The 14,553-nt window shown below is 86.5% G+C and overlaps 1 protein-coding gene across 1 annotated transcript in view; it reads right to left on the bottom strand.

Moving 5' to 3' along the window:
* TMC5 (transmembrane channel like 5) overlaps positions 1 to 14,553 on the bottom strand; it is a 56,228-nt gene that overhangs the window by 953 nt on the left and 40,722 nt on the right. Inside the window, exon 9 of the mRNA XM_048494189.1 lies at positions 260 to 266. Coding sequence (XP_048350146.1) covers positions 260 to 266 — 7 coding nt within the window. The remainder of the gene's footprint in view (positions 1 to 259; positions 267 to 14,553) is intronic.

The following is a 14,553-nucleotide window of genomic DNA, read 5'->3' as shown; positions in this document are numbered from 1 at the left end:
GGGGCATTCCTGGGCGGGGCTGTGGCAAGGACGCAGCCGCTGCGCTGGTCCTTGGGCAGGAAACGAATCCACGCAGGCGCAGGCTGCCACACACACCAGTGCACCTTTTCCTAGACCAGGGGTAGGGAACCTGCGGCTCTCCAGATGTTCAGGAACTACAATTCCCATCAGCCCCTACCAGCATGGCCAATTGGCCATGCTGGTAGGGGCTGATGGGAATTGTAGTTCCTGAACATCTGGAGAGCCGCAGGTTCCCTACCCCTGACCTAAAATATTAACCGAGGTATTTAAACATTAGTTTCTGTGGGCTACACTGGATGCATCAAAGGAATTCTGTATTGGCAGATACTGTACCAGAGAAGAAAAATTCTACCAGTGTTAAATGGCCTAATATAACAATATATACGGTCATCGTTAATTACACCAGTTGCGAACGGTCACTTTGTTTACCTTGTGCCCTTTAAAATTTTACATGGAAATATCCAATTATATTATATGAATTTCATTGCCTTTTAGCCACTTGTTCTTGATCACGCCCCCCCCTTCATATTTCAATTTCAAGATTGTAGATAAGACCTAAAATTCTCTAAATGGTCCAAGGATTGTTTGCTGTCTTCTTTCAATCTTGCGAAGGAGCAGTTTTGCTGACTGACTATTCTCTGATTCATCTGTTCTATCTGTCCAGGGTCAAAATCTCAGAACTGTCTGTGGAACACCATTATTGGTGGGCTTACAGGAAATCTTAAGGAGAAGCAGAAACCGACAATAATCTATGACCCAAGGCCTCCTGAAGAAATCTTGGCGGATGAGTTGCCACCCCTGGAGAGTCCGGATGCGCTAGTGAAAACATCGTTCAGGTTTGATTGATACAGATATGGATTCTTCAAGGCTGATTTTTCTTAGTCATTAAAGTACTGCAGTTTTGGAATTCAGCAGGGTGATCAGTATACGCCAGTGTATTTATTGAATTGGTAGATACTGATCTTTTTTCTATAAGCTGGAATGCTACAACAGTGAACCCTCTGGCTTAAAATGAATGGAGAATAATCATAAACTAGTGAAAGGAGGGGGTCCAAATTGGTTAAACATGTGAACTAGAGCCAGTGTGATAGGGAGAAGAGGTGAGATGATGAATTCCTGGAAGTGATGTCATGTTGCCAACATGACATTGATGTAATGCTCTAAGATTCAGGCAAAATGTGAGTCTCATGTCAACGTCACACTAGTGACCTGGCCTCCCTTATTGAACTTTTCCCTGTGGCCATGCAGGGAGCCAATGCACCCCTTCCTTAGGAAACTGAACTGAAACAGATTTTCTTCCTAAGTAAATAGCTGGTTCCTAACTGCCATGGAAATTATTCGGTCTTGCCTTCCATGGCAGCCATTTTGCAGTGGCGCCTACTACCTGTTCTCAAAATTCCAAATGTGCCTGCAGGCTCAATGAAGTTGGAGACACACGAGTCACAAGACTAGCACAGCAAGAGTTTGTTATATCAGATATAGCCTTTGATTCTTTTATATTTTGGGTTCTTTAATATTCGTGCAAATCCACTGCTTTATATAGAACAGGTGCTACAGTTCTAAACTGACTGAAGTAGGTTTTTGGAAACTATTTGTAAAATTTTACAATATTGGTTGTTTCATCAAAAGCAGAATTTAAAAATGACATGCGTACAGCCCTGTCAAATTGAATTATATACAATTTAACATTCTTTTAGCAGCACTGTTGACATGTGTGGGCTGTTAGGGAAGGAAGTGGATTGGTTCACCTGGGTCTTGGAACTGGTCAGGGCCATACAGGGTGATGAATCCCCTGTCCTCTTATATATGAAACACCATATCCATTTCTACCCTGGCATGGCATTGCATGTGACCTTTGCTAACTCAACTTAAAATGAATGGAGAATAGTCATAAACTACTAAAACGAGGGTATCCAAGCTGGTTAAACATGTGAACTAGAGCTTTCTAGTCTTCTCTGCCAGTTGCTTCTGTTACCATCTATTTCAGGGGTAGGGAACCTGCGGCTCTCCAGATGTTCAGGAACTACAATTCCCATCAGCCTGGGGGGGGGGGTGGGGGGGGGGGGGGGTGGGGGGGGGGGGGGGTGGGGGGGGGGGGGGGTGGGGGGGGGGGGGGGTGGGGGGGGGGGGGGGTGGGGGGGGGGGGGGGTGGGGGGGGGGGGGGGTGGGGGGGGGGGGGGGTGGGGGGGGGGGGGGGTGGGGGGGGGGGGGGGTGGGGGGGGGGGGGGGTGGGGGGGGGGGGGGGTGGGGGGGGGGGGGGGTGGGGGGGGGGGGGGGTGGGGGGGGGGGGGGGTGGGGGGGGGGGGGGGTGGGGGGGGGGGGGGGTGGGGGGGGGGGGGGGTGGGGGGGGGGGGGGGTGGGGGGGGGGGGGGGTGGGGGGGGGGGGGGGTGGGGGGGGGGGGGGGTGGGGGGGGGGGGGGGTGGGGGGGGGGGGGGGTGGGGGGGGGGGGGGGTGGGGGGGGGGGGGGGTGGGGGGGGGGGGGGGTGGGGGGGGGGGGGGGTGGGGGGGGGGGGGGGTGGGGGGGGGGGGGGGTGGGGGGGGGGGGGGGTGGGGGGGGGGGGGGGTGGGGGGGGGGGGGGGTGGGGGGGGGGGGGGGTGGGGGGGGGGGGGGGTGGGGGGGGGGGGGGGTGGGGGGGGGGGGGGGTGGGGGGGGGGGGGGGTGGGGGGGGGGGGGGGTGGGGGGGGGGGGGGGTGGGGGGGGGGGGGGGTGGGGGGGGGGGGGGGTGGGGGGGGGGGGGGGTGGGGGGGGGGGGGGGTGGGGGGGGGGGGGGGTGGGGGGGGGGGGGGGTGGGGGGGGGGGGGGGTGGGGGGGGGGGGGGGTGGGGGGGGGGGGGGGTGGGGGGGGGGGGGGGTGGGGGGGGGGGGGGGTGGGGGGGGGGGGGGGTGGGGGGGGGGGGGGGTGGGGGGGGGGGGGGGTGGGGGGGGGGGGGGGTGGGGGGGGGGGGGGGTGGGGGGGGGGGGGGGTGGGGGGGGGGGGGGGTGGGGGGGGGGGGGGGTGGGGGGGGGGGGGGGTGGGGGGGGGGGGGGGTGGGGGGGGGGGGGGGTGGGGGGGGGGGGGGGTGGGGGGGGGGGGGGGTGGGGGGGGGGGGGGGTGGGGGGGGGGGGGGGTGGGGGGGGGGGGGGGTGGGGGGGGGGGGGGGTGGGGGGGGGGGGGGGTGGGGGGGGGGGGGGGTGGGGGGGGGGGGGGGTGGGGGGGGGGGGGGGTGGGGGGGGGGGGGGGTGGGGGGGGGGGGGGGTGGGGGGGGGGGGGGGTGGGGGGGGGGGGGGGTGGGGGGGGGGGGGGGTGGGGGGGGGGGGGGGTGGGGGGGGGGGGGGGTGGGGGGGGGGGGGGGTGGGGGGGGGGGGGGGTGGGGGGGGGGGGGGGTGGGGGGGGGGGGGGGTGGGGGGGGGGGGGGGTGGGGGGGGGGGGGGGTGGGGGGGGGGGGGGGTGGGGGGGGGGGGGGGTGGGGGGGGGGGGGGGTGGGGGGGGGGGGGGGTGGGGGGGGGGGGGGGTGGGGGGGGGGGGGGGTGGGGGGGGGGGGGGGTGGGGGGGGGGGGGGGTGGGGGGGGGGGGGGGTGGGGGGGGGGGGGGGTGGGGGGGGGGGGGGGTGGGGGGGGGGGGGGGTGGGGGGGGGGGGGGGTGGGGGGGGGGGGGGGTGGGGGGGGGGGGGGGTGGGGGGGGGGGGGGGTGGGGGGGGGGGGGGGTGGGGGGGGGGGGGGGTGGGGGGGGGGGGGGGTGGGGGGGGGGGGGGGTGGGGGGGGGGGGGGGTGGGGGGGGGGGGGGGTGGGGGGGGGGGGGGGTGGGGGGGGGGGGGGGTGGGGGGGGGGGGGGGTGGGGGGGGGGGGGGGTGGGGGGGGGGGGGGGTGGGGGGGGGGGGGGGTGGGGGGGGGGGGGGGTGGGGGGGGGGGGGGGTGGGGGGGGGGGGGGGTGGGGGGGGGGGGGGGTGGGGGGGGGGGGGGGTGGGGGGGGGGGGGGGTGGGGGGGGGGGGGGGTGGGGGGGGGGGGGGGTGGGGGGGGGGGGGGGTGGGGGGGGGGGGGGGTGGGGGGGGGGGGGGGTGGGGGGGGGGGGGGGTGGGGGGGGGGGGGGGTGGGGGGGGGGGGGGGTGGGGGGGGGGGGGGGTGGGGGGGGGGGGGGGTGGGGGGGGGGGGGGGTGGGGGGGGGGGGGGGTGGGGGGGGGGGGGGGTGGGGGGGGGGGGGGGTGGGGGGGGGGGGGGGTGGGGGGGGGGGGGGGTGGGGGGGGGGGGGGGTGGGGGGGGGGGGGGGTGGGGGGGGGGGGGGGTGGGGGGGGGGGGGGGTGGGGGGGGGGGGGGGTGGGGGGGGGGGGGGGTGGGGGGGGGGGGGGGTGGGGGGGGGGGGGGGTGGGGGGGGGGGGGGGTGGGGGGGGGGGGGGGTGGGGGGGGGGGGGGGTGGGGGGGGGGGGGGGTGGGGGGGGGGGGGGGTGGGGGGGGGGGGGGGTGGGGGGGGGGGGGGGTGGGGGGGGGGGGGGGTGGGGGGGGGGGGGGGTGGGGGGGGGGGGGGGTGGGGGGGGGGGGGGGTGGGGGGGGGGGGGGGTGGGGGGGGGGGGGGGTGGGGGGGGGGGGGGGTGGGGGGGGGGGGGGGTGGGGGGGGGGGGGGGTGGGGGGGGGGGGGGGTGGGGGGGGGGGGGGGTGGGGGGGGGGGGGGGTGGGGGGGGGGGGGGGTGGGGGGGGGGGGGGGTGGGGGGGGGGGGGGGTGGGGGGGGGGGGGGGTGGGGGGGGGGGGGGGTGGGGGGGGGGGGGGGTGGGGGGGGGGGGGGGTGGGGGGGGGGGGGGGTGGGGGGGGGGGGGGGTGGGGGGGGGGGGGGGTGGGGGGGGGGGGGGGTGGGGGGGGGGGGGGGTGGGGGGGGGGGGGGGTGGGGGGGGGGGGGGGTGGGGGGGGGGGGGGGTGGGGGGGGGGGGGGGTGGGGGGGGGGGGGGGTGGGGGGGGGGGGGGGTGGGGGGGGGGGGGGGTGGGGGGGGGGGGGGGTGGGGGGGGGGGGGGGTGGGGGGGGGGGGGGGTGGGGGGGGGGGGGGGTGGGGGGGGGGGGGGGTGGGGGGGGGGGGGGGTGGGGGGGGGGGGGGGTGGGGGGGGGGGGGGGTGGGGGGGGGGGGGGGTGGGGGGGGGGGGGGGTGGGGGGGGGGGGGGGTGGGGGGGGGGGGGGGTGGGGGGGGGGGGGGGTGGGGGGGGGGGGGGGTGGGGGGGGGGGGGGGTGGGGGGGGGGGGGGGTGGGGGGGGGGGGGGGTGGGGGGGGGGGGGGGTGGGGGGGGGGGGGGGTGGGGGGGGGGGGGGGTGGGGGGGGGGGGGGGTGGGGGGGGGGGGGGGTGGGGGGGGGGGGGGGTGGGGGGGGGGGGGGGTGGGGGGGGGGGGGGGTGGGGGGGGGGGGGGGTGGGGGGGGGGGGGGGTGGGGGGGGGGGGGGGTGGGGGGGGGGGGGGGTGGGGGGGGGGGGGGGTGGGGGGGGGGGGGGGTGGGGGGGGGGGGGGGTGGGGGGGGGGGGGGGTGGGGGGGGGGGGGGGTGGGGGGGGGGGGGGGTGGGGGGGGGGGGGGGTGGGGGGGGGGGGGGGTGGGGGGGGGGGGGGGTGGGGGGGGGGGGGGGTGGGGGGGGGGGGGGGTGGGGGGGGGGGGGGGTGGGGGGGGGGGGGGGTGGGGGGGGGGGGGGGTGGGGGGGGGGGGGGGTGGGGGGGGGGGGGGGTGGGGGGGGGGGGGGGTGGGGGGGGGGGGGGGTGGGGGGGGGGGGGGGTGGGGGGGGGGGGGGGTGGGGGGGGGGGGGGGTGGGGGGGGGGGGGGGTGGGGGGGGGGGGGGGTGGGGGGGGGGGGGGGTGGGGGGGGGGGGGGGTGGGGGGGGGGGGGGGTGGGGGGGGGGGGGGGTGGGGGGGGGGGGGGGTGGGGGGGGGGGGGGGTGGGGGGGGGGGGGGGTGGGGGGGGGGGGGGGTGGGGGGGGGGGGGGGTGGGGGGGGGGGGGGGTGGGGGGGGGGGGGGGTGGGGGGGGGGGGGGGTGGGGGGGGGGGGGGGTGGGGGGGGGGGGGGGTGGGGGGGGGGGGGGGTGGGGGGGGGGGGGGGTGGGGGGGGGGGGGGGTGGGGGGGGGGGGGGGTGGGGGGGGGGGGGGGTGGGGGGGGGGGGGGGTGGGGGGGGGGGGGGGTGGGGGGGGGGGGGGGTGGGGGGGGGGGGGGGTGGGGGGGGGGGGGGGTGGGGGGGGGGGGGGGTGGGGGGGGGGGGGGGTGGGGGGGGGGGGGGGTGGGGGGGGGGGGGGGTGGGGGGGGGGGGGGGTGGGGGGGGGGGGGGGTGGGGGGGGGGGGGGGTGGGGGGGGGGGGGGGTGGGGGGGGGGGGGGGTGGGGGGGGGGGGGGGTGGGGGGGGGGGGGGGTGGGGGGGGGGGGGGGTGGGGGGGGGGGGGGGTGGGGGGGGGGGGGGGTGGGGGGGGGGGGGGGTGGGGGGGGGGGGGGGTGGGGGGGGGGGGGGGTGGGGGGGGGGGGGGGTGGGGGGGGGGGGGGGTGGGGGGGGGGGGGGGTGGGGGGGGGGGGGGGTGGGGGGGGGGGGGGGTGGGGGGGGGGGGGGGTGGGGGGGGGGGGGGGTGGGGGGGGGGGGGGGTGGGGGGGGGGGGGGGTGGGGGGGGGGGGGGGTGGGGGGGGGGGGGGGTGGGGGGGGGGGGGGGTGGGGGGGGGGGGGGGTGGGGGGGGGGGGGGGTGGGGGGGGGGGGGGGTGGGGGGGGGGGGGGGTGGGGGGGGGGGGGGGTGGGGGGGGGGGGGGGTGGGGGGGGGGGGGGGTGGGGGGGGGGGGGGGTGGGGGGGGGGGGGGGTGGGGGGGGGGGGGGGTGGGGGGGGGGGGGGGTGGGGGGGGGGGGGGGTGGGGGGGGGGGGGGGTGGGGGGGGGGGGGGGTGGGGGGGGGGGGGGGTGGGGGGGGGGGGGGGTGGGGGGGGGGGGGGGTGGGGGGGGGGGGGGGTGGGGGGGGGGGGGGGTGGGGGGGGGGGGGGGTGGGGGGGGGGGGGGGTGGGGGGGGGGGGGGGTGGGGGGGGGGGGGGGTGGGGGGGGGGGGGGGTGGGGGGGGGGGGGGGTGGGGGGGGGGGGGGGTGGGGGGGGGGGGGGGTGGGGGGGGGGGGGGGTGGGGGGGGGGGGGGGTGGGGGGGGGGGGGGGTGGGGGGGGGGGGGGGTGGGGGGGGGGGGGGGTGGGGGGGGGGGGGGGTGGGGGGGGGGGGGGGTGGGGGGGGGGGGGGGTGGGGGGGGGGGGGGGTGGGGGGGGGGGGGGGTGGGGGGGGGGGGGGGTGGGGGGGGGGGGGGGTGGGGGGGGGGGGGGGTGGGGGGGGGGGGGGGTGGGGGGGGGGGGGGGTGGGGGGGGGGGGGGGTGGGGGGGGGGGGGGGTGGGGGGGGGGGGGGGTGGGGGGGGGGGGGGGTGGGGGGGGGGGGGGGTGGGGGGGGGGGGGGGTGGGGGGGGGGGGGGGTGGGGGGGGGGGGGGGTGGGGGGGGGGGGGGGTGGGGGGGGGGGGGGGTGGGGGGGGGGGGGGGTGGGGGGGGGGGGGGGTGGGGGGGGGGGGGGGTGGGGGGGGGGGGGGGTGGGGGGGGGGGGGGGTGGGGGGGGGGGGGGGTGGGGGGGGGGGGGGGTGGGGGGGGGGGGGGGTGGGGGGGGGGGGGGGTGGGGGGGGGGGGGGGTGGGGGGGGGGGGGGGTGGGGGGGGGGGGGGGTGGGGGGGGGGGGGGGTGGGGGGGGGGGGGGGTGGGGGGGGGGGGGGGTGGGGGGGGGGGGGGGTGGGGGGGGGGGGGGGTGGGGGGGGGGGGGGGTGGGGGGGGGGGGGGGTGGGGGGGGGGGGGGGTGGGGGGGGGGGGGGGTGGGGGGGGGGGGGGGTGGGGGGGGGGGGGGGTGGGGGGGGGGGGGGGTGGGGGGGGGGGGGGGTGGGGGGGGGGGGGGGTGGGGGGGGGGGGGGGTGGGGGGGGGGGGGGGTGGGGGGGGGGGGGGGTGGGGGGGGGGGGGGGTGGGGGGGGGGGGGGGTGGGGGGGGGGGGGGGTGGGGGGGGGGGGGGGTGGGGGGGGGGGGGGGTGGGGGGGGGGGGGGGTGGGGGGGGGGGGGGGTGGGGGGGGGGGGGGGTGGGGGGGGGGGGGGGTGGGGGGGGGGGGGGGTGGGGGGGGGGGGGGGTGGGGGGGGGGGGGGGTGGGGGGGGGGGGGGGTGGGGGGGGGGGGGGGTGGGGGGGGGGGGGGGTGGGGGGGGGGGGGGGTGGGGGGGGGGGGGGGTGGGGGGGGGGGGGGGTGGGGGGGGGGGGGGGTGGGGGGGGGGGGGGGTGGGGGGGGGGGGGGGTGGGGGGGGGGGGGGGTGGGGGGGGGGGGGGGTGGGGGGGGGGGGGGGTGGGGGGGGGGGGGGGTGGGGGGGGGGGGGGGTGGGGGGGGGGGGGGGTGGGGGGGGGGGGGGGTGGGGGGGGGGGGGGGTGGGGGGGGGGGGGGGTGGGGGGGGGGGGGGGTGGGGGGGGGGGGGGGTGGGGGGGGGGGGGGGTGGGGGGGGGGGGGGGTGGGGGGGGGGGGGGGTGGGGGGGGGGGGGGGTGGGGGGGGGGGGGGGTGGGGGGGGGGGGGGGTGGGGGGGGGGGGGGGTGGGGGGGGGGGGGGGTGGGGGGGGGGGGGGGTGGGGGGGGGGGGGGGTGGGGGGGGGGGGGGGTGGGGGGGGGGGGGGGTGGGGGGGGGGGGGGGTGGGGGGGGGGGGGGGTGGGGGGGGGGGGGGGTGGGGGGGGGGGGGGGTGGGGGGGGGGGGGGGTGGGGGGGGGGGGGGGTGGGGGGGGGGGGGGGTGGGGGGGGGGGGGGGTGGGGGGGGGGGGGGGTGGGGGGGGGGGGGGGTGGGGGGGGGGGGGGGTGGGGGGGGGGGGGGGTGGGGGGGGGGGGGGGTGGGGGGGGGGGGGGGTGGGGGGGGGGGGGGGTGGGGGGGGGGGGGGGTGGGGGGGGGGGGGGGTGGGGGGGGGGGGGGGTGGGGGGGGGGGGGGGTGGGGGGGGGGGGGGGTGGGGGGGGGGGGGGGTGGGGGGGGGGGGGGGTGGGGGGGGGGGGGGGTGGGGGGGGGGGGGGGTGGGGGGGGGGGGGGGTGGGGGGGGGGGGGGGTGGGGGGGGGGGGGGGTGGGGGGGGGGGGGGGTGGGGGGGGGGGGGGGTGGGGGGGGGGGGGGGTGGGGGGGGGGGGGGGTGGGGGGGGGGGGGGGTGGGGGGGGGGGGGGGTGGGGGGGGGGGGGGGTGGGGGGGGGGGGGGGTGGGGGGGGGGGGGGGTGGGGGGGGGGGGGGGTGGGGGGGGGGGGGGGTGGGGGGGGGGGGGGGTGGGGGGGGGGGGGGGTGGGGGGGGGGGGGGGTGGGGGGGGGGGGGGGTGGGGGGGGGGGGGGGTGGGGGGGGGGGGGGGTGGGGGGGGGGGGGGGTGGGGGGGGGGGGGGGTGGGGGGGGGGGGGGGTGGGGGGGGGGGGGGGTGGGGGGGGGGGGGGGTGGGGGGGGGGGGGGGTGGGGGGGGGGGGGGGTGGGGGGGGGGGGGGGTGGGGGGGGGGGGGGGTGGGGGGGGGGGGGGGTGGGGGGGGGGGGGGGTGGGGGGGGGGGGGGGTGGGGGGGGGGGGGGGTGGGGGGGGGGGGGGGTGGGGGGGGGGGGGGGTGGGGGGGGGGGGGGGTGGGGGGGGGGGGGGGTGGGGGGGGGGGGGGGTGGGGGGGGGGGGGGGTGGGGGGGGGGGGGGGTGGGGGGGGGGGGGGGTGGGGGGGGGGGGGGGTGGGGGGGGGGGGGGGTGGGGGGGGGGGGGGGTGGGGGGGGGGGGGGGTGGGGGGGGGGGGGGGTGGGGGGGGGGGGGGGTGGGGGGGGGGGGGGGTGGGGGGGGGGGGGGGTGGGGGGGGGGGGGGGTGGGGGGGGGGGGGGGTGGGGGGGGGGGGGGGTGGGGGGGGGGGGGGGTGGGGGGGGGGGGGGGTGGGGGGGGGGGGGGGTGGGGGGGGGGGGGGGTGGGGGGGGGGGGGGGTGGGGGGGGGGGGGGGTGGGGGGGGGGGGGGGTGGGGGGGGGGGGGGGTGGGGGGGGGGGGGGGTGGGGGGGGGGGGGGGTGGGGGGGGGGGGGGGTGGGGGGGGGGGGGGGTGGGGGGGGGGGGGGGTGGGGGGGGGGGGGGGTGGGGGGGGGGGGGGGTGGGGGGGGGGGGGGGTGGGGGGGGGGGGGGGTGGGGGGGGGGGGGGGTGGGGGGGGGGGGGGGTGGGGGGGGGGGGGGGTGGGGGGGGGGGGGGGTGGGGGGGGGGGGGGGTGGGGGGGGGGGGGGGTGGGGGGGGGGGGGGGTGGGGGGGGGGGGGGGTGGGGGGGGGGGGGGGTGGGGGGGGGGGGGGGTGGGGGGGGGGGGGGGTGGGGGGGGGGGGGGGTGGGGGGGGGGGGGGGTGGGGGGGGGGGGGGGTGGGGGGGGGGGGGGGTGGGGGGGGGGGGGGGTGGGGGGGGGGGGGGGTGGGGGGGGGGGGGGGTGGGGGGGGGGGGGGGTGGGGGGGGGGGGGGGTGGGGGGGGGGGGGGGTGGGGGGGGGGGGGGGTGGGGGGGGGGGGGGGTGGGGGGGGGGGGGGGTGGGGGGGGGGGGGGGTGGGGGGGGGGGGGGGTGGGGGGGGGGGGGGGTGGGGGGGGGGGGGGGTGGGGGGGGGGGGGGGTGGGGGGGGGGGGGGGTGGGGGGGGGGGGGGGTGGGGGGGGGGGGGGGTGGGGGGGGGGGGGGGTGGGGGGGGGGGGGGGTGGGGGGGGGGGGGGGTGGGGGGGGGGGGGGGTGGGGGGGGGGGGGGGTGGGGGGGGGGGGGGGTGGGGGGGGGGGGGGGTGGGGGGGGGGGGGGGTGGGGGGGGGGGGGGGTGGGGGGGGGGGGGGGTGGGGGGGGGGGGGGGTGGGGGGGGGGGGGGGTGGGGGGGGGGGGGGGTGGGGGGGGGGGGGGGTGGGGGGGGGGGGGGGTGGGGGGGGGGGGGGGTGGGGGGGGGGGGGGGTGGGGGGGGGGGGGGGTGGGGGGGGGGGGGGGTGGGGGGGGGGGGGGGTGGGGGGGGGGGGGGGTGGGGGGGGGGGGGGGTGGGGGGGGGGGGGGGTGGGGGGGGGGGGGGGTGGGGGGGGGGGGGGGTGGGGGGGGGGGGGGGTGGGGGGGGGGGGGGGTGGGGGGGGGGGGGGGTGGGGGGGGGGGGGGGTGGGGGGGGGGGGGGGTGGGGGGGGGGGGGGGTGGGGGGGGGGGGGGGTGGGGGGGGGGGGGGGTGGGGGGGGGGGGGGGTGGGGGGGGGGGGGGGTGGGGGGGGGGGGGGGTGGGGGGGGGGGGGGGTGGGGGGGGGGGGGGGTGGGGGGGGGGGGGGGTGGGGGGGGGGGGGGGTGGGGGGGGGGGGGGGTGGGGGGGGGGGGGGGTGGGGGGGGGGGGGGGTGGGGGGGGGGGGGGGTGGGGGGGGGGGGGGGTGGGGGGGGGGGGGGGTGGGGGGGGGGGGGGGTGGGGGGGGGGGGGGGTGGGGGGGGGGGGGGGTGGGGGGGGGGGGGGGTGGGGGGGGGGGGGGGTGGGGGGGGGGGGGGGTGGGGGGGGGGGGGGGTGGGGGGGGGGGGGGGTGGGGGGGGGGGGGGGTGGGGGGGGGGGGGGGTGGGGGGGGGGGGGGGTGGGGGGGGGGGGGGGTGGGGGGGGGGGGGGGTGGGGGGGGGGGGGGGTGGGGGGGGGGGGGGGTGGGGGGGGGGGGGGGTGGGGGGGGGGGGGGGTGGGGGGGGGGGGGGGTGGGGGGGGGGGGGGGTGGGGGGGGGGGGGGGTGGGGGGGGGGGGGGGTGGGGGGGGGGGGGGGTGGGGGGGGGGGGGGGTGGGGGGGGGGGGGGGTGGGGGGGGGGGGGGGTGGGGGGGGGGGGGGGTGGGGGGGGGGGGGGGTGGGGGGGGGGGGGGGTGGGGGGGGGGGGGGGTGGGGGGGGGGGGGGGTGGGGGGGGGGGGGGGTGGGGGGGGGGGGGGGTGGGGGGGGGGGGGGGTGGGGGGGGGGGGGGGTGGGGGGGGGGGGGGGTGGGGGGGGGGGGGGGTGGGGGGGGGGGGGGGTGGGGGGGGGGGGGGGTGGGGGGGGGGGGGGGTGGGGGGGGGGGGGGGTGGGGGGGGGGGGGGGTGGGGGGGGGGGGGGGTGGGGGGGGGGGGGGGTGGGGGGGGGGGGGGGTGGGGGGGGGGGGGGGTGGGGGGGGGGGGGGGTGGGGGGGGGGGGGGGTGGGGGGGGGGGGGGGTGGGGGGGGGGGGGGGTGGGGGGGGGGGGGGGTGGGGGGGGGGGGGGGTGGGGGGGGGGGGGGGTGGGGGGGGGGGGGGGTGGGGGGGGGGGGGGGTGGGGGGGGGGGGGGGTGGGGGGGGGGGGGGGTGGGGGGGGGGGGGGGTGGGGGGGGGGGGGGGTGGGGGGGGGGGGGGGTGGGGGGGGGGGGGGGTGGGGGGGGGGGGGGGTGGGGGGGGGGGGGGGTGGGGGGGGGGGGGGGTGGGGGGGGGGGGGGGTGGGGGGGGGGGGGGGTGGGGGGGGGGGGGGGTGGGGGGGGGGGGGGGTGGGGGGGGGGGGGGGTGGGGGGGGGGGGGGGTGGGGGGGGGGGGGGGTGGGGGGGGGGGGGGGTGGGGGGGGGGGGGGGTGGGGGGGGGGGGGGGTGGGGGGGGGGGGGGGTGGGGGGGGGGGGGGGTGGGGGGGGGGGGGGGTGGGGGGGGGGGGGGGTGGGGGGGGGGGGGGGTGGGGGGGGGGGGGGGTGGGGGGGGGGGGGGGTGGGGGGGGGGGGGGGTGGGGGGGGGGGGGGGTGGGGGGGGGGGGGGGTGGGGGGGGGGGGGGGTGGGGGGGGGGGGGGGTGGGGGGGGGGGGGGGTGGGGGGGGGGGGGGGTGGGGGGGGGGGGGGGTGGGGGGGGGGGGGGGTGGGGGGGGGGGGGGGTGGGGGGGGGGGGGGGTGGGGGGGGGGGGGGGTGGGGGGGGGGGGGGGTGGGGGGGGGGGGGGGTGGGGGGGGGGGGGGGTGGGGGGGGGGGGGGGTGGGGGGGGGGGGGGGTGGGGGGGGGGGGGGGTGGGGGGGGGGGGGGGTGGGGGGGGGGGGGGGTGGGGGGGGGGGGGGGTGGGGGGGGGGGGGGGTGGGGGGGGGGGGGGGTGGGGGGGGGGGGGGGTGGGGGGGGGGGGGGGTGGGGGGGGGGGGGGGTGGGGGGGGGGGGGGGTGGGGGGGGGGGGGGGTGGGGGGGGGGGGGGGTGGGGGGGGGGGGGGGTGGGGGGGGGGGGGGGTGGGGGGGGGGGGGGGTGGGGGGGGGGGGGGGTGGGGGGGGGGGGGGGTGGGGGGGGGGGGGGGTGGGGGGGGGGGGGGGTGGGGGGGGGGGGGGGTGGGGGGGGGGGGGGGTGGGGGGGGGGGGGGGTGGGGGGGGGGGGGGGTGGGGGGGGGGGGGGGTGGGGGGGGGGGGGGGTGGGGGGGGGGGGGGGTGGGGGGGGGGGGGGGTGGGGGGGGGGGGGGGTGGGGGGGGGGGGGGGTGGGGGGGGGGGGGGGTGGGGGGGGGGGGGGGTGGGGGGGGGGGGGGGTGGGGGGGGGGGGGGGTGGGGGGGGGGGGGGGTGGGGGGGGGGGGGGGTGGGGGGGGGGGGGGGTGGGGGGGGGGGGGGGTGGGGGGGGGGGGGGGTGGGGGGGGGGGGGGGTGGGGGGGGGGGGGGGTGGGGGGGGGGGGGGGTGGGGGGGGGGGGGGGTGGGGGGGGGGGGGGGTGGGGGGGGGGGGGGGTGGGGGGGGGGGGGGGTGGGGGGGGGGGGGGGTGGGGGGGGGGGGGGGTGGGGGGGGGGGGGGGTGGGGGGGGGGGGGGGTGGGGGGGGGGGGGGGTGGGGGGGGGGGGGGGTGGGGGGGGGGGGGGGTGGGGGGGGGGGGGGGTGGGGGGGGGGGGGGGTGGGGGGGGGGGGGGGTGGGGGGGGGGGGGGGTGGGGGGGGGGGGGGGTGGGGGGGGGGGGGGGTGGGGGGGGGGGGGGGTGGGGGGGGGGGGGGGTGGGGGGGGGGGGGGGTGGGGGGGGGGGGGGGTGGGGGGGGGGGGGGGTGGGGGGGGGGGGGGGTGGGGGGGGGGGGGGGTGGGGGGGGGGGGGGGTGGGGGGGGGGGGGGGTGGGGGGGGGGGGGGGTGGGGGGGGGGGGGGGTGGGGGGGGGGGGGGGTGGGGGGGGGGGGGGGTGGGGGGGGGGGGGGGTGGGGGGGGGGGGGGGTGGGGGGGGGGGGGGGTGGGGGGGGGGGGGGGTGGGGGGGGGGGGGGGTGGGGGGGGGGGGGGGTGGGGGGGGGGGGGGGTGGGGGGGGGGGGGGGTGGGGGGGGGGGGGGGTGGGGGGGGGGGGGGGTGGGGGGGGGGGGGGGTGGGGGGGGGGGGGGGTGGGGGGGGGGGGGGGTGGGGGGGGGGGGGGGTGGGGGGGGGGGGGGGTGGGGGGGGGGGGGGGTGGGGGGGGGGGGGGGTGGGGGGGGGGGGGGGTGGGGGGGGGGGGGGGTGGGGGGGGGGGGGGGTGGGGGGGGGGGGGGGTGGGGGGGGGGGGGGGTGGGGGGGGGGGGGGGTGGGGGGGGGGGGGGGTGGGGGGGGGGGGGGGTGGGGGGGGGGGGGGGTGGGGGGGGGGGGGGGTGGGGGGGGGGGGGGGTGGGGGGGGGGGGGGGTGGGGGGGGGGGGGG

This window comes from Sphaerodactylus townsendi, linkage group LG04 (genome assembly GCF_021028975.2).
Source record: "Sphaerodactylus townsendi isolate TG3544 linkage group LG04, MPM_Stown_v2.3, whole genome shotgun sequence".
NCBI lineage: Eukaryota > Metazoa > Chordata > Lepidosauria > Squamata > Sphaerodactylidae > Sphaerodactylus > Sphaerodactylus townsendi.
The sequence above is the reverse complement of the archived record's forward strand: the minus strand, read 5'-3'. Positions and strand labels throughout refer to the sequence as shown.